Genomic DNA, 17,891 nt, shown 5'->3' on the forward strand with positions numbered 1-17,891 from the left:
TAAGCACTTTTCTAAACAGTTAATTGCTAGTTTGGAAACATAATGATTCACTTCACAGGTTTAGAGTAATGATGAATAGTGGTTTGCCATTGAACGTTTAGGACTTGGAAGAGCTTCTAAGCATGTTTACAAAGTGTTAGCAAGATTGGGTTCAGTTGCTAAACACGTTTTTAGTGTGTCAGACTACCGTGCAGTTTTACATTCCCTACTTCACCGGACCAAACTTCTTAATTGCGTGGGAAGGTATATACCCCCACACCCCCTGCCATCTGCCTACAGACACAAAGTCCCAATAGCCTGTTGTGGGCCAACCCGCGGCACTTTTGATTCCTTTGACATGTCCGAAGTGTCTTTAACTTGACCAATCAGGCAGTCGATTGGCGGTGCGTCACTCGGACACCCGCTTCATCTTGCCGACACCGATTCAATCGTCCAACCACTCTGGCCGCAGCGCGGCAGGTTCAATATCCGCGGGCTGCAACCTGTGTCAAAGCCTGCCGGCCATAATAGCCGCACGTATATAAGACCGAGCGGGCATGCTGGATCTTGCTTCATTCGATTCTCCTACTACGTCAGAGTGAGTGATACTTTCGCAGAACATCTTCAGAACCAGAATTCGTCTTGTCCCAGTCACCTCTTCTTCGCTTGCCCGTGAGCCATGTCTTCCGCTGTGTTTCTTGAGGGGGCTGGCCGCCCGGACGTTGTTAGTAAAGCCCAGCAGCATCATGGAGAGACGACCGGTGAGCCCATAGCTCCTCTAATCCATTCCAGCGAGAGAGTTTTCGGCCTTGACAAATCAAGTAAGCAGAATCAGTTTTATTATCGAACAGTCCTTACAACTTCTCGCGCTATAAAGGTTAAGGTAGTCACGAAAATACTTCTTTTTGAAGTGTGCAACCAACTTGACAGAAATTATCGTGCCTTTATTGCTGGGGCGATTTAATCCTGTTCCTATTGCTAGGTCAAATCGTGGAGGTAGGAAGAGAAGGTTATACAAACACACATTGTATCTTGCTGTTTGGATGTTAATTTGGCATTATCTTAAAGTGTCCAAAAACATGGCATATTTTATTTGGATTAAGCAACTTATCTTTTGCAAACATTTATAGACACAACGATTTCTACACTGTGGACTGAGTACGGTGATCTATGTTATTTCTTTTCGACAAATAACACCGTTAAATAAGAACTTAATTGCAGAATGACAGAAAGTACCGGTACAGGGCGTAGAAGAGTATGCATGAAAACCTACAAACGAAAACAAAAGTGTCTGTATACTTAAACTACCATTTTGATTTACGTTTTTCCATGCTTGCCTTTCCATATAACTGCAAAGCAAAAACTTTTCTAAACACTTAATTGCTATAGCTGGTAAACATACGGACACATGCTAGAAATGATGATGAATAGTATTTTGCCATGGAATTGTTTTCAACTACTTTTTACTCCAACATTTAATCATTATCATCCAAAAACTATTTGAAATGTTTGTTCCCTCCACTCTAGCTCGTGCACCTTCGATCACCCCAACTACCATCACCAACCAGGTTCACCGAGTCACGGCAGAGGCTGCAACCGTCCATTCTCAGTCTGCAACTCGCTCGGCTAAGCGGCCCGCTGGCAGTGGTCGCCGCCGCGCCCGCACCAATTACACTCCGGAGCAGCTTAGTGGACTTGAAGCGCTCTTCGAAGAGACACAGTACCCGGGCATCGATGAGAGGGAGAGACTTGCTGATTCTGTGGATCTCTCTGAGGCGCGGGTTCAAGTAAGTTTCGTGATTAGAATTACAAGGAAAAATATTCCACAACAAGGGACGTTTATGGTATTTTCACATGACTTTCAAATTCTTACTTCTGTGCGTGTTTTGCAAGCTCAGTCACTTCATTTTTTGACAAGCCCTTGTTTGATTGTGAAGGTATGACTTAAAAGAGAAGTGGCAATTATTTATGTCAAACGCTAAGAAATGCAGTTTGCCGTTTAAAAAAAGCGTTGTTAGAAAGAGAAGATGAATGCTGCCAAGCTTTCACCTATAAAAAGTCAACTTCTAAATTTGTTTGTTTTCTTTTCTTTGTTGATTGGTACGTGTTATTCATAATCCTATTTTGTCTTTATCAGGTTTGGTTTCAGAACCGAAGAGCTAGACTTCGCCGAAAAGAACGCGATTCCCAAGGCAGTGCTTCGTCCCCGGAATCGGCCTCAACAAAAGCCTCCGTCACCCCGATCAGACCAGTCAAAACCGCCAAGAATTCTAGCAGCAGGCCGTCAACCTCTTCGAGTGTTCAGAGCTCCTCCGGCTCGGTGTCCCCGCCAGCCACTTCCAAGGCTGTGGGTCACTCCTCGCACGTGTCGCCATCTCGGTACCTAGGCGCCTGCGCTCAGTCTTGCTACGTTCCCTCGACTCACTCCGGCGGACATCTCATCCAGTCTGGTGCCCAATACCTCAACGGGGCTTCCCGTGGCTACTACCCGTGGACAGCGTTGAGTGCCTTCCAGGCAGCACCATCCAGTTACCCTTATGGGTACATCTATCCCGCGGCCAGACCTTTCTACTTCGACTACACCCTGCCTCCGTCTGCCTCTTTGCCGATGACATCGATCCATGAGGTCACCGCTGGACTTGACTCATCTGCTGCCGTGACTTCGTTTTCCGATGTACTTTAAATATGTGAAGGCTGCGAGGCGCAGCATGATCTGTAAAAAATATTAAGTGTGTAAATGAAAGCACCAACTTTGAACTGTACATAGTTTCATAGCATTAAACGAATGAGCCTGGAAGATTTACAGTTTTGGAAAAATGTTCATATACTTCATTTACATGTCCAAAAAGTCTAAAAAAGAAAAAACTTAACCCTCAAGCTCCCCCAAATTACAACCTGCATAACGTGGCTTGTTTCAATGGGGTTTTATTAAGTTTTATACTGACTTCTTGTATACATGTAATTATACACCTAATTTCCTTTTTGTTTTGTAATGTCAACATCAGTTAAGCGTCGTGTAGAAATGAAATAAAACGTGGAAGACTGCTTTTAGTGAATAAGCTTTGACAGATTATTTTCCACATGTTTCGTAATTTTTTGTTTCTGCGTTTTGACTAAATTGCGAGAAAAGTGAATCAACACATCTTTCTCACTCACTTTGTCAGTCGACGTGTTTTTGTCGTATGTTAGTAATATACTTGGCATCTTTCTTTGCTGTATAGGTTGCTCGTTTCTTGGGTTTCTGATTCATTGAAGTTCTTGGAGAAGTCGCATCAATCTGCCAAGTTCAAGATTTTTCAATTACTTACCACACAAGGAAAAGATTCAGGAATAATTATTCGGATTACACAAGCAGTGGAGATTTTTCCAGAATATGTACGACGATTGAATCTGAAAACACCAAAAGGTTGTGAAAATTCAGGAGAAATGAGAATATAGATTTGCTGTTGGAGATGGACGGTTGTATAACGCGATTAATATTGCAAGGTCCTAGAGATAGACTATTTGTAAGCACGTTTGTTGCACAAGTATAACATCCTCCCCTCTGTATGGGAAACGTTTGACATCCCTTTGGAGGTTTGTGTGATGAAAAGTGCTCCCGCCTTTAATATTAATTGTCCTTGCTTTTCGGGATGGCCGAGGGCCATTTTTTGTCGTTTTTAGCGCCTACGAGTCATCCGTGATTACGATCTTGTGTGCCCTCCGTCTCCGAACGACCTGGCAGGCTAGGTGGCGTTGTAGGTGACTGGGCATTGCCGATGAGGGCGCTGTTATTACATGTTGCAGGCCCAATGACTATACCCAGCAAGAAATGAGACCGAGGGGTACCCCCTAACATGTCCAATCCCTATACACATTCCAGACTATTGTTACTTAACACATCCCCCCCCCAAGATGTCTGAAAGGAATTCCCCAGATTCCTGCGAGACAATGACCAACACAAAGCAGGGGGGGGGGGTTCTCTCCGTCTCATAATTGCTGCATATGTGTACGAATGACGGTACGAGAATTTCATTCTTCGCCCCTGACTTTTCTTTGATATTTTCACCGGGTTTCTCAAGTTGACTCTTGCACCGTACTATTCTTGGTCGTACAACTGAACAAAGGGACTGTGTGTGCAAGGAATGTGGACTATGCAGCTTGTAGGCCTACTGAGGCCTCTTCTGCGAGATGTACATGTTCATAATGGAAATACATGTACATTGAATTGTTTGTTTTAATTACATCATTTTGTCTGTGTCCCACTTACACCATTTTGCTGTCCCAGTTACCCCATGCATTCAGACAAATTGGACATAAATATTATTTAGGTCATCACATTTTTTCACATCCAATAAACTAAATTAATGACCCAAGTATGATCAGCATATAATATGAGAATATGAACAATCAGAACAAACATTGTCGTTCATGAAACAAACCATTGATCTCAAAACGGTATCCTAAGATGCGCTCCTTGTCCCACTTACCCATAACTAAATTTTAATAACAGGGAGTCACACGCTCCAATCGCAGACTGGAGGTAATCTGAGGTAATGACATCCAAAACGTCTTGGCCAGATCATTAGCATACAACAGCAAATAATCAAACTTTATGAGCAACATTTTCAAGGCGAGGTGATACAAATTCTGTGGGGGCGGGACTGTGAACGTTTCGCGACAGATACCCCTTCAAATAACAGTTGCCGAACAAACCAACAAAGTACACATTTTAACCCTCAGAAGAGGACCCCTTCCCCCAACTTCATTCGCACGCAGCGACTTGCCGCTCAAAATGGCATTTTCTAATTGTTCAACAGGCATTGAATTTGATGTAAACCGGTATATATTCAGTCTAAACATAAGCAGCCTATTGAATTGCAAAACTGTGGGGTAGGGTGGGGGTTGGGACATCGACCTCTGTATGTGTGTGTGGGGGGGGAGCATGTGACAGTTTTGCACAAGAAGACAGGTACCTATATCATCAGTTTCAATGTAATAAAAGAATATTAGTAATTTATCTGTAAATGTCGATTTGGCCTAGTCAATTTGCACCTCAACAGAGGATATAAAAAGGGAGGGGGTAGCAGAACATGTTCTTGAAACTAGGGGAGAGCCATAGAGATATCACTCTATTGGGAGAGCTTTGTGGCATGCACAATAAATACACAGGTAGAAACTGTTTCTGAGTGCATCATTTGTATTCTCAGAAAAGAAAACAAACAATAATCATCGAATAAAAAACACAATTGCCGTGGAAACCATATTTCAAGAGAGATAAAAATGACAAGTAAAACCCCAAAAGCCTCCAAATTCAAAGACATGCTAAAGTGAAAAGACATTTTGTAAGGGTAAAATCTAAATTTCAAAACGCTGCAAAAGTGGAAAACAAAATGAGGAAAGCCAAAATCCACAAATCCAAACTATATGAACGTTTAAAGTGAATGTGGCTTAGGCTAAGTGCAAAATCCGGTTGTAAAAATATTCAAACGTAAAACAAGTAAATGCAAAAGCCACAGTTCAGAAGATGCGGGAGTGTCTCTCCTTCCAACTAGGGTTGATGTAGCAAAAGAGACGTATGTATTAAGTGCTGCCAAGTTTAGCATGTTGTAGGACACAGTGACAGGCACCCGTTTTGTTGTGCGTACATGCCATACAAGACGTATCAGGTCGACAGATTTTGTTGCTTGTAGAAAAAAATAATTGATGATTTCTGGCTTCTTGGTTGTTGGGTCGAAGGCCCTGTCGTGACGTTGTCGCAGAAGCAAAATGACGCTCCTTTTCGGCTTAGGAATGAAAAAACAAACAAGCAAAACAAACAACAAAGAAACAAAACACTCCAACAACTCAACAAACAAACAAATAATAGTAACATCCCCACTGAAGAGGAATACATGTACTGATGATTTCTCTTCTCTGATCTTGACGTTAATATTGGGTCAGATTTCTGTACTCCCCGCCGATTGGATTTCATATTCCCGGGTAAGTACCTCGCCAGCTCGAGACTCGTGAATGCAGGTGGGTGTTGGGTGCTGACGCAGGACACCGGTAGAGATTCAGACTTGGAGGCATTTAGCCGTAATCTTTCAGATGGTAACGTCACACAACCGGCCCCTCCACCGAGCGAGTGAGCCGGGGTCGGAATCTGCGGTTCCTCTTGTAGGCTACTGAGCAGGATTGCCATTTTTTTAAACTTTTGCTTCTAGGTTGATTGCCGGACCCGTTTCTCCCTTGCCGAGATATGAGACGATGTTGAAGAAGTAGCGGGTCTCAACATTGACTACAGATCGACGTGGTTCGAATGGGGGCTGAGCCCCCCCCCCACCACAGTGAAAAAAATGAAACAGCAGTGGTTAAAGTTAAACCGTGCCGTTACATGCGAAGGCACTAACCCCCCCCCCCCTAAATGATCGACTGCTATTTAAGCTACTGCTCATCAGACCATCAGACGGTGGGTTCGAATCCCACTGATGACTTCTATTTTCCCAAAGCTTGCTGTCAGTCAGTAGCTATAAGAGACTCTAATTCCCCCCGCCAAATACCAACAGTGCCTTAGCCAACCGGGTAAGCTCTTCTGCTGGGACTGTCCGCGAAGTCCAGGTGAGTGCTTTAGCACAGGCTCGTGACGTATGGCCGACTCGGCGGCCAGGGCTTTAGGGGCTTGTCTCGTTTCCTCCCTTGCATGGTCGCTCGAACCCTTTTTGGGGGTTAAATGGATGGGCAGGGAGGAAGTGTGGTGGGCCGGGAACCCCGAGATCCCAGAAGAGTCCTATATGGAAGCCGGTAACTGCGATTCCTAGCGAATTTCAGGAGTCCGTGCGCCTGAATGCTTGGTCAACACCACAACTTTTAGATTTTTCCCTCACCTATTTTTTTTTTATTTCGTGAGCGCAAAACTCCCAGGGCAATTTCTGGATTGAATACATGGATATTTTTTATTTATAATCTTAATTTCTTAACTGTTCGACAATAAAACCGATTTCAACTGTGTTCGGGTCCATTTCTGCCTAGTGATCTCAATGGAAAAAAAACCCAGCGGAGTATCTGTATAGTGAATGTTTATTATTGACGGTGTAAGAGAAATGGATCAAGGGGCGACACAGTCTGGCAACACTCGCCTCCTTATTTCGTTCATGGAAAAACATTTAGTACAATTTCGCTTGCTTTCAACTGCAAAATCACTTGATATCCTCAAAAGACATGCTTGTCCCGCTTGTATTTGATTAAACTTCTTGCGTCACTATAACAGATCACGCTAGGCAGATCTGCCCCCCGCAATACAAGCACAAAACTGATCAAACAAAAGCAAAACAAACAAACAAACAAACAACCCCTATAGTTGTTTGATTTTCAACAACAGAAAATTACAGAGAATCCACTGGATGTCGAATCAGTAGAGATTTTGGTTTGACCCTAATCGCGCAGCAAAAGCTGTATACAGACTCTGTACTATCACGGCGCACTCCATTCAGTTTTGTTTTTACCGCCATTTAACCCACGTTACATTTAATTTTGGCCCGGCCGAAACTTGATGTTGTCATTTATATCTAGTGCCTCACTGGCCCTAAATTTCACATCAGTATTCGAGTTACAAAAAGGGACACGGGAAAAAGTCACCCAAGTTAGTTGCTCAAGAATATGTCTCTTTTCCAACTCAGATAGAATACCACCAAAGTTTACCTGCCATTTCTCAAAAGTTAACAAAAATCAGATACAAGTATTGACCATTCCGTGTTTGCCTAGGTGCTGTGCACGAAAACGGTATGACGAAGCACCGTCTTTGGAGTTACGATGAACTCCTGCAAAACAGTTGTGATTGCACACACACAGCACAAAGTTGGCGTATATCTTCCTTTTTCGTTAACTCGTGTACAATTTGTCTAAAATGTACCTTTTTATTCAACCGCCGGCCTTGAGAATCAAAACCTTTACTTAACGCTGGCTTGTACACTGACTAACTTATGTGAAATGGCATAAATGATGACGTGATCTTGTGATTTATAAATAAAATGTCACTTGGATAAAGATGCATGACGGGTTGTCAAAGAACATATTAGATTTTGACAATCTAAATTTCCAACATTTTATATCAATGACAGCTACAATTAAATTGTTTTCACGTTAACCCTCATAATGCACCATTCTGTTTCAATTAACCTCACTTTCAACTTTTTTTTTACTATTTTCAAAGGATGCTCTATTTAATGCCTGCTTTTTTTTTACGGTAACGAGCATTCCCTTATTCAAGGACAGCAGCTATGCTTTCCCAGTTAGGGTTGGGGCTAGGGTTAGGATAATAGGGTTGGTGTTAGAGTTAATAGGCTTAGGGTTAAGGAAAGGCTTAGGGTTACAGATAGGGTTAGGGGTAGGGTTAGGGATAGGGTAAGGGTTACAGATGGGTTAAGGGTAGGGTTAGGGTAAGGGATGGGATTAGGGATAGGGTTACGGATAGGGTTAGGGATAGGGTAAGGGATGGGGTTGTGGTTAGGGATGGGATTAGGGTTAGGGTTACAGATAGGGTTAGGTGTAGGGTTAGGGATAGCGTAAGGGCCACAGATAGGGTTAGGGTTACAAATAGGGGTAGGGTAAGGGATAGGGTAAGGGATGGGATTAGGGCTACAGATTTGGTTAGGGTTAAGGATAGGGTTAAGGTTAGGAATGGGGTAAGTGTTAGCGATGGGGTTGTGGTTAGGGTTTGATGGGATTAGGGTTAGGGTTACAGATAGGGTTAGGGGTAGGGTGAGGATAGGGTAAGGGCTACAGATCGGGTTAGGGGTAGGGTTACAGATAGGGTGAGGGGTAGGATAGGGTTAGGGTTAGGGATGGGATTAGGGTTAAGGTTACAGATAGGGTTAGGGTTGCAAATAGGGTTAGGGGTAGTGTTAGGGTTACAGATAGGTTTGGGGTAGGGTTAGGGATAGGATAAGGGTTACAGATAGGGGTAGGGTTAGGGTTAGGGTTAGGGATGGGATTAGGGATAGGGTTACAGATAGGGTTAGGGGTAGTGTTAGGGTTACAGATAGGGTTAGGGGTAGGATAGGGTTAGGGTTAGGGATGGGATTAGGGTTAGGGTTACAGATACGGTTAGGGGTAGGGTTAGGGATAGGATAAGGGTTACAGATAGGGGTAGGGTTAGGGTTAGGGATGGGATTAGGGATAGGGTTACAGATAGGGTTAGGGGTAGTGTTAGGGTTACAGATAGGGTTAGGGGTAGGGTTAGGGATAGGGTAAGGGTTAGGGTTACAGATACGGGTTAGGGGTAGGGTTAGGGTTACAGATAGGGTTAGGGGTAGGGTTAGGGTTATAGATAGGGTTAGGGGTAGGGTTAGGGATAGGGTAAGGGTTACAAATTGGGTTAGGGGTAGGGTTAGGGTTAGAGATAAGGTTAGGGGTAGGGTTAGGGTTAAGGTAAGGGTTAGGGATGGGATTAGGGATAGGATAACAGATGGGTTAGGGGTAGGGTTAGGGATAGGGTCAGGGTTACAAATCGGGTTAGGGGTAGGGTTAGGGTTACAAATAGGGTTAGGGGTAGAATAGGGTTAGGGTTACTGATGGGATTAGGGTTAGAGTTACAGATAGTGTTAGGGGTAGGGGTTAGGGATAGGGTAAGGGTTACAGATAGGGTTACGGTTAGGGTTACAGATAGGATTAAGGGCAGGGTTAGGGTTAGGGATGTCATTAGGGATAGGGTTACAGATAGGGTTAGGGGTAGGGGTAGGGATAGGGTAAGGGTTAGGGATATATACCTTTGTGGTTAGGGTTAGGGACAGTAGGGTTAGGGGTATTCTTGGCGTTAGGGGTAAAATAGTGTGAGTGTTGGTAATTGGGTTAGAGGAAGGGGTAGTTTGGGCTATATATCCACATTAACTTTTGACACAACTGAAAATACGACAACTCAAGTCATCATATTAAAAATATGTTAAAGAAATGACAGGAACAGTTCTCACTTTTCAAGCACGCAAGGAAGTTGCTGTAAAGAGGCTCGCTTGACAGGGCAAGGTATCTGGAGAACTACTAGTAAACCACGCATCAGATCCACCACACAACATAACATGCTATTCCTATTTAGCAGAACTGTTGGTGTTCCAGATTCACTCCCACCCCTGGAAAAAAATGGCCTACGTGATACTTTTCAGGTTTCAAGAGTTGTATTTCTGCGTGCGAGCTGCTTAATTTTTTTTGTGTTCCCACGGGATTTTTTTACAATAAACCATGCCATAACCTGGAGGGATCACAGAAACATTTCTGTAAATCCCCAATTTGGGACTGGTAGTTTCCAGTTAGGGTTATTTCTTTCACAAAAAGCCCCAAATTGCGGGCCTATTTGGATAGACAATCAGAGCTGGGCGAACAGTTTTACCGGTGAAAAAAAACCGAAGACAAACCTCCTCCGAGAGGCAACAGGCGGCGCTATTTCGCTTTGATTTTTCACTGCTTTCTGTGCTTGCACTGAACTAATTGAAGCCCCATTGAAGACAAGGTAAAATCGACCGCGTTTGTAGCCCCGTTACAGGCATCCGAAATCCCTCGGGCCTCTCAACCCCCCCCCCTCCAAAAAAAAAACACCAAAGTGTTCTATGGTCATTCAGCTTTCAATTGATTTTCAATTTTGGTAGGTTACTTAAGGCTTAACGGTGCTGGGAGGGTTTGCCGATAAAAATAACGCAACTAACATAAAGGCGAGAGTTTTGAAAATCTGACGTTTGAGAGGGATAAGACGAGGAGCGACTTGTAGCACTAAAGAAGTGGCGCCTCACGGTTGTTTGTCTTTATGGATTAGGGAGGGATGGGCCTGAGGGATGACGCGGCCCCGAAGAAATGTGCCAGGCCTACCCCCAGAAGGTTGATCCTAGATGGCTTGGCAGTCCATTTCTGGGTGCATTTCTGGAATTTTTTTATGGTCTTGTTTTGAGGAATCCTGGTTTTCAAGTAACTGTGAATAAATTCCAGGCTCAGTGCCACTGTGAGTTCACGACTTCACACCCACAGACATAAATTATCTAGCCCGCCACCAACGTTCAAGAAAATCACATGTCTCTCCTATGTTTAGTCTGGCTCTCTAATTGCTCGTCTGCACTGTATGTGTTTTATGTGTTTATGTAGCATAGTTACAATACTGAGGTATTTGTGGTGCAGAAAGCTTTCGTGAGGTCTTTTGTGGGACGAAATGCCCCCAAACTTCACACATCATTTTCGTGAAAAAAATACACTGTTGTGACCGTAGATCAAGACTTCTTTGTTAAGATAAATTTCAGCATGATTTCAGATATGGCAAGTAAAGACAACGCAACACAGCCAACGGCAGAACTGTTCTCAACAGCTGCCGTGCGCGCTGAACAAGGATGGAAGAAGTTTCCAATGCGGCGCGTTGGTGCTATCGGCCCAATTCCCGGACGGGCCCAAACCAGCGCAAGCACGGCTGTACCGGCTGCTGTTCTCCTAAACGAGCAAAGCCAGCAACAGGGTAAAGGATTGAGTGATGTGACCAGTGGGGCGGGCTCGGCAATGGGAGCTTTGCCGAGCTTGTTGGGTAGTTTATCAGGTCAAAATACAGTCTTGACGGGGAACAAATCTGAGGAACAGTTGTTACAGGAGCAGGTTTTTGCTGCACGTATGATGGGTGCTCCAGCAACTGTTGCTAGTGGTATTGCTGCCACCTTTCGCTCAAATAACGTTGTTAGCTCTAGCATGAATGCATTGCCCAATTGGAATACTCAGCCAAGCATGACTTCACAGAAGACATTACCTCCGGCACAACAAGCCCAGGCACATTTGATTGCTACTGCATTTTTCAATACAATAAAGCCCAAATTGTCCCAAGGAAATGAAACACCACAGGCAGCACCTCAGAGCCAACAGCCTCAGGATTTGTATCAACTGCAACAAGAACTGCAGGCACAGCTGAATAACAGGCAGCAGAAGCAACAACAGTACCTACTTCGGCCTCAACAGCATGAAGTCCCAATGCGGGTGCCACAACAGTTTTCAGGGTCAACTGCCGCACTTAATGTGTCTAGTAAAGCGCAACCGCAAAAGTGGTCCAACAGAACTCAGAGTTTAACGTCCAACAAACAAAGCGATATCAGTTCAGGGGAACTTTTGGGCAAATTACCCGGGATGTTGTCAGCCTTGGAAAGTAATGCAGGTCCGCAAATTCCAGCCATGGCACATCAACGGGAGATTCCAAGCGACCAATCAAGCAATTTGCAAAGGCAGCCAGCTGCAAACCTTACCTCAAAGTACTTCGAACTCCGTGGCCCACTGCAGAAGAATGGACCAGCTGTAGGTAGTTTGCCTGCCAGCAATTTGCCCTTGTCAATGTCATCTTTAGCAACAAGTACCGGTAGTATTACACAGCCGCAGAAACAGGGTTTGCAACTTTTGGAAAAAGCAAGAAAGCCTTTGCCCGTTGAGCTTCAGATGACTCAGTCAATGGAAGTGCTGCAGTCGCTCAAAGCAGATGGATACATAGATAGCCCAAAGAGGAAAAAAATGGCAAAGGGCTCTGGGTTTGAGGCTACAACTGACATAGTGGACAACAACAGTACCATTTGGCCAAGCACATTAGAGGGAGATTGGAACCACCCAAAACCTGTTCCAGAACCACCAAATTACGAAAACCTGAAAGGTGAAAAAACTCCCGTGGGTCGATCAAAATCCAAGAAGGCTGACAAAGTTCATGGCAAGAAAACTTCCACACCGCCACAGTCAAGTCGGTCTCAAAACGTTCTGAAAGGAGTAGATAAAGCTACAGATGGAGCACCTAAAAGCCCATGGCACGCCAGTGTAGACGCCTTTCTTCAAAGCACGAAACGGGCAACAGGGTCTGATTTAAAGACGTCATCTAAGGACCGCAGCGAAGTGCAGTCACCAGAAGTCACTACCCCAGTGCCAACAATCTCGCCCAGTCTGTTTTCTACCGCCGTGGCGACCGAGATCCCCTTCCTGACAGAGGTGGACACGGATGAGACCATCTCTTCCATCAACCGGCGGGTGGAGATGCTGAAGCAGCAGAAGGCCAAAATCCTTCAGGACCAGATGGAGGAGTTCTACAAGGAGATCAACATAACTGATGATGGGGCTGGAAAAGATGGCCCCACAGTCACACATAAGAAAACAATCAACCAGAAAGTGGTAAGAGGTTGATCAGAGCTGTATTCTTAGGATGGGGGGGGGCAGAGTAATTAAAGGTAGTCAGACAAACAAGTGTCATCACAATCAAGGTCATTGTGCCATTATCAGCTACTGATTAGACATGCCAGTACACGCACAAGTACAACAATATCACACAGTGTATATATGCAGGGGTTGAAATTAACTTCAGTTTCTGGGTGGCCAGCAGGGTCAGTGGGAAGTGCTTTGCACTGAAAATGTGGTGACCCGGGTTGAGTACATGAAATGAAATCGATCAGGGTCACCGTACATTCCCATTTGCGTCAGTCGAACTTCCCTACCAAACAGTTGATTGGCCAGCCCCGTTGTAAATGTACTTGAGGCTGCCCAAAATACGTGTACTTCTTTTTCTGGTTTCCCGACCGAGCCTAAATTTTGGCAGGACCATAAAATTGGTATTGGCACATTAGAAAAACAAATTCACAATTTTAAAATGTAAACAAAATCCAGTTGTCTTCTGTGTTTTCACAAAAACACCTCTCAAAAACATATTTCTTGTCAAAACACTTGTATAATTTATGTTTCCCTTCTCGCATTCGCAACATTTCAAAAGAAACTTCCATTATTTACAGTTTCCTGACTTGATTGCCTACCTTTTGCTAGACTTGTGCATAATTGTGTGAATTGTCCATCATTAAGAATTGTCAACTGTAGGTTATTTTACAGTGATTAAGATAAGTTTTTGTCACTTTTCGTGGCCATTTTTGGAGCTTTCGTCCTCATTCGATCAACACAAAAAATTTCTGACCTACCAACCCTATTTTAAGGCAGAACTTTTATGGGGGGGACCTAACCAATCAGAGGTATTGTCGCATCATCCGGGAATGCTGCAGGACGATTAGGCACGACGATTCATGTAGGTTTCATTAGTTTCTGTGGGAGGTAATGTTAGACTAATATTGTGAGAAAATGATACCAGGCAATGTGTCAACACCTGCATCGTTCATATGTAGGCAAAGTGATGTCTTACATGTGTGTGCGTGGGTGGGTATATGTACGTGTGCTCATTTCTGAGCTGTACACACAACTGTGCTTTGAGGAAAAAGCCTTTTCCCTCGTGGGACAAGAGCCCAGCACATACACAGGTAGTGGGCAATCATGGCCGTGTGGGCTGTGAAATTATACCGTGGACAGCAAAGCGCTGTGCGGGTGAGTTCAAACACGAGCCGTAAAATGTGATGAAAGTTTTGAAAACGTGGCAATGTTCCTCAAATGACCACTGTCCAGATGGGCCCGATGAATTTTTTGGTGGCCCCGGGCCAGCAGAGCACCATTACTTTCGACCCCTTGCATATGAGAACAGTCTCATAGTTTGTATTTCATACACACAAAAGCCAGAGTTAAAATGCCCACAGGATTTTGCTTTGGCGTTTCAATTAACCTCTACATTTTTTCTGAATTTTGGTACAAGCACAACTGCTTTTGGTCATACAAAACAAAAAGTGCTTAGAAATGGCAAATGTCCGTCTACAATTTTCTGCTCTGTTCATTTGATTGAACTGAAACCTCAGTCAATTCATTCCTTGTATTTGTATGTTCTTGTTACTTGAAACAGGCAGGGAGCCGTGACAAGGACAAAGATAAGCCCAGGCTAAACGAACACGACAAATCAAGACTGGATGACAGACGTGATAAAGACAGAGATAGGCACATTAACAGGGACAAAGAGAAGGATAAGAGAAGGGATGATGACAGGGACAGACGGACAGGAACAAGAAGTCCACCGAGAAAGCGACCATCAGATTCAAAGAGGTCCAGGTCGGAAAGTCGTCATCAAGAGCCGGAGAGAAAGCAGCAGGATCACAAGCCTGCACTGTCCCCCTCAGAGATCAAGAAACAGTAGCCTGGAGAGGACCAAGAAAGATGGGGCCAGCTCAAAGGAGTCTTCCAAGGAGATCGAGAAGAGACAAGGAAGGTACCCTTCTGGCAACTTACACGTTCCTTCAGCAGACTCTGCTGAGCGAAGAGCCAGCCTCAGTCCAGAGAGGAAACGCAAGAGACTGGATGAGAAAATGGGTGAGGTGTTCATTGACGGGAGGTGGCAGCAGTCGACTTTGAAGACGCCACCGGCCAGCACAAGAGGTGAAGACCAGCCGAACGGTGACAAGAGTAAAACCAAGGATTCCAAGGTGGATAAGATCAAAGCCAAGATGGGTAAAGATCAGGATAATAAGAAGAGGGAAGACATGGCCACGCCTTCAAAGAAAACAGAAAAAGAGGAGAAGACCACACCCATGAAGAAGACTGAAGAAAAAAACAAAGGGAAGAATACTGATACGGCAACAACAGGAAAGGGTGCCAGCACTTCAAAAGCCCCAGGTAACAAAAGTCCAGTGAAAAGTGACTCCCAGACCAATACGGCAGAAAAGACAGACGAGAAATCCGCACCCACTAAACCACCTGAAACGATGAAAGAAAAGAATGACACGCTTATCACTGCAGAAGGAAGAAAGGAACAGCAGGATGACGGACTCTCCAAAACTGAAGGGGAGAAAGAAAAGGAGATGACTGAAAGTAGGGAGAAGAAGATGGCAGGAAAGGTCCAAATAAAAAGTATTAGCAAGGCAACAGAGTTGTCTGAGTCGCCGGCTGCCTCAAAGTCTACCAAGGTGTCTGAGAGCAGTGATAAGGGATCTTCCTCCGCAGCGCAAACTTCAACGAGCAGGGTTGAGCCTTCTATCAATAAATCACTACCTCCAGCCAGTGTTAACACGTCAGAGTCGAGTCAAGTTTCGGGCACATCACCATCCGGTTCAACGGGCACATCAACTGCCAAGCAATCCACTTTGCCATCTGAAGTCGAGGAGATCAACATCAAGCGGTCAACAGGTGTATCAGCTGGCAATGGTCCGTCTACAGTGTCAGCATCTGCCACAGCAACAAGTGGGCCAGCTGTTGGCCAGAACAGCAAGAAAAGGAAAGGAGACAAAGTACCACTGACGGAGGACGTGCCAAAGAAAGTTTCTGTCATCTCACAGGATCCACCTTCAACTCTTGAAATCAAAGACAGCAGTATCCCACACCAGGTGTGTTCTATGTTTCATTTTAATAAGTCTTCCAAAAGCGAAGAATTCTTTCCTTTTTACACTTTTTATGTATATCTTTACAAATTGAGAGCACTGTACAAAGTCTTGCACTACCTTAACTGTAAATTAGAAGTAGGAGAAAAAATGCTCAAAATTCACATTTTGCATTTTAGATGAATATTGATCCAGTGACAAAGTAACCAAAATGGCGAATCAAAAAAAAAAAGAAAATTGGGCGGGTGGGGGCTCATGGATCATTGCTTACATGTACAGTCTTAAACCCTTCAGAGTTTACTTATAAATACATGTCCATGTAGTTGTTGTCTCCAGTGTATAGGCAAAATGGTGCCATCCGCAAATACGTGTATGGATGTATTAAATCCACTTCGGCTTATTTTGTGAATACCTAACGGTAGATTAGATTTGCATTGCCTTTTGCATTACCATACACTATTTAAATATGTGACCCAGCCTAACAAACCGAGTCACAAGTCGCCAGAACCAGTTAAACCCTCAACATTTTTTCACCCCCAAGATGACCATTTCTGTCATGATGCTAAACTGAGGGTAAAAAATGAATAGCTCTGACTTGTTCAGTTCCAGTGGAAACTAACAAAATGGTAAACTGGCATTGAAGACCTCATTCTGTGGGGGATTTGGTGACATATTTCCATTTGAAGCCCAAGTGGAAGCTGTTTTAATACTGTTAACTCTGGCTCAATTTCCTTTACGTTTATCAGATGGGACTTTTGGAAGCTCTAGCCATAGAGGAATACGTGCAGGACAAAGTGATGGTGGAATGGTTTTGTTATGTCTGTGGTTCCATCTGCCATTCCTGGAAGGTTGGTGAAACTTTCGATCTTGTCACTGATTGCCCTTCTGGTTTCAAGCATTAAGCAAAAACCATCAAGAAATGGTATCATAGCTTGCTTTGAGCCAATCCACAGCAGGATTTCACCCTTGAAAAACACAACAAATTGGCTTTAATTGCCTTTCGTTCCAGCCATGTGCTGTGAGACACACCACAGATTGGTGTGATCCCATACAGATTGTTGAAACTCCTTGCAGTATATTTGAACCATGTCATTTGCCATGTGATTCAAAATCATCAGGAGAACTGGGGAATATGACAAATTAGATGGGTAGATGGTGGACACAAAAAGAGACCCTTGGAACATGTACATGTATGCATGATATGGAGATAACTTTCTCGGCCTGGTAAGTAGTCCAAGGCACACATTTATATTTAGATCCCAAGAAGAAAAGTATTGGAGTAGTCAGAAGACTATTGATCTTCTTCATGTACCTACTCAGGTGTACATGGGCCACATCGGAGGTCGCAAACACACCACTAAGTACCAGAGATTGCTCCATGCGGACTGCCCAACCCTGGAAAGAGAGCTCATCTCCAAGCTGAAACTGCTGCCAAAGAAGGGAGCAGATCCCATCGCTGAGGCCACCATGGGGAGCAGCATCCTGGGACAGAGTTTCGCTCTGGCTTCAAAGTGAGTGTTTACTTTTGTATCCCTCTTACGGGGAAGATGAAGAGTTTTATATTGTCAGTTAGTTATTGTTGACGTTAGCGAATCGTTATATTTACATAGATATTCACTGCTGAAGTCCTTTCTGTTGTCACTTTTCATGTTGTTGTAGTTGAGTCTGTCACATGTTCAGCACCAGTCAGTCACGAGCCATCCAGTCTGGCATCAGTTGACAAGCTATTCTTGTGGGCTG

At 44.2% G+C, this 17,891-nt stretch overlaps 2 protein-coding genes across 2 annotated transcripts; both read left to right on the top strand.

Moving 5' to 3' along the window:
* Nucleotides 1-465: 465 nt before the first annotated feature.
* On the top strand, nt 466-3,119 carry LOC110988567 (uncharacterized). Its single transcript, XM_022252223.2, has 3 exons — nt 466-800; nt 1,507-1,766; nt 2,117-3,119. The coding sequence occupies exons 1-3, from the start codon at nt 659-661 to the stop codon at nt 2,660-2,662; spliced, it is 948 nt and encodes a 315-aa protein (XP_022107915.2). The 5' UTR covers nt 466-658; the 3' UTR covers nt 2,663-3,119.
* An 11,700-nt stretch (nt 3,120-14,819) lies between these two features.
* On the top strand, nt 14,820-17,666 carry LOC147797458 (uncharacterized). The gene is made up of 3 exons (XM_087143522.1): nt 14,820-16,157; nt 16,898-16,999; nt 17,472-17,666. Exons 1-3 carry the CDS (start codon nt 14,820-14,822, stop codon nt 17,664-17,666), a joined length of 1,635 nt encoding a protein of 544 aa, XP_086999648.1.
* Nucleotides 17,667-17,891: the final 225 nt, after the last annotated feature.

Source organism: Acanthaster planci, linkage group LG11 (assembly GCF_054643075.1).
Source record: "Acanthaster planci isolate LZ-2023a linkage group LG11, COTS_SCS, whole genome shotgun sequence".
Taxonomy (NCBI): domain Eukaryota; kingdom Metazoa; phylum Echinodermata; class Asteroidea; order Valvatida; family Acanthasteridae; genus Acanthaster; species Acanthaster planci.

What these genes read in the sequence shown, in the direction of transcription:
- LOC147797458 (XM_087143522.1), top strand. Translation starts at nt 14,820, where the DNA reads ATGACAGGGACAGACGGACAGGAACAAGAAGTCCACCGAGAAAGCGAC. An exon ending in ACAGCAGTATCCCACACCAG is followed by an intron (nt 16,158 to 16,897) that starts GTGTGTTCTATG and finishes TACGTTTATCAG; the next exon opens with ATGGGACTTTTGGAAGCTCT. An exon ending in CCATCTGCCATTCCTGGAAG is followed by an intron (nt 17,000 to 17,471) that starts GTTGGTGAAACT and finishes GTACCTACTCAG; the next exon opens with GTGTACATGGGCCACATCGG.
- LOC110988567 (XM_022252223.2), top strand. Translation starts at nt 659, where the DNA reads ATGTCTTCCGCTGTGTTTCTTGAGGGGGCTGGCCGCCCGGACGTTGTT. An exon ending in TTTCGGCCTTGACAAATCAA is followed by an intron (nt 801 to 1,506) that starts GTAAGCAGAATC and finishes CCTCCACTCTAG; the next exon opens with CTCGTGCACCTTCGATCACC. An exon ending in TCTCTGAGGCGCGGGTTCAA is followed by an intron (nt 1,767 to 2,116) that starts GTAAGTTTCGTG and finishes TGTCTTTATCAG; the next exon opens with GTTTGGTTTCAGAACCGAAG.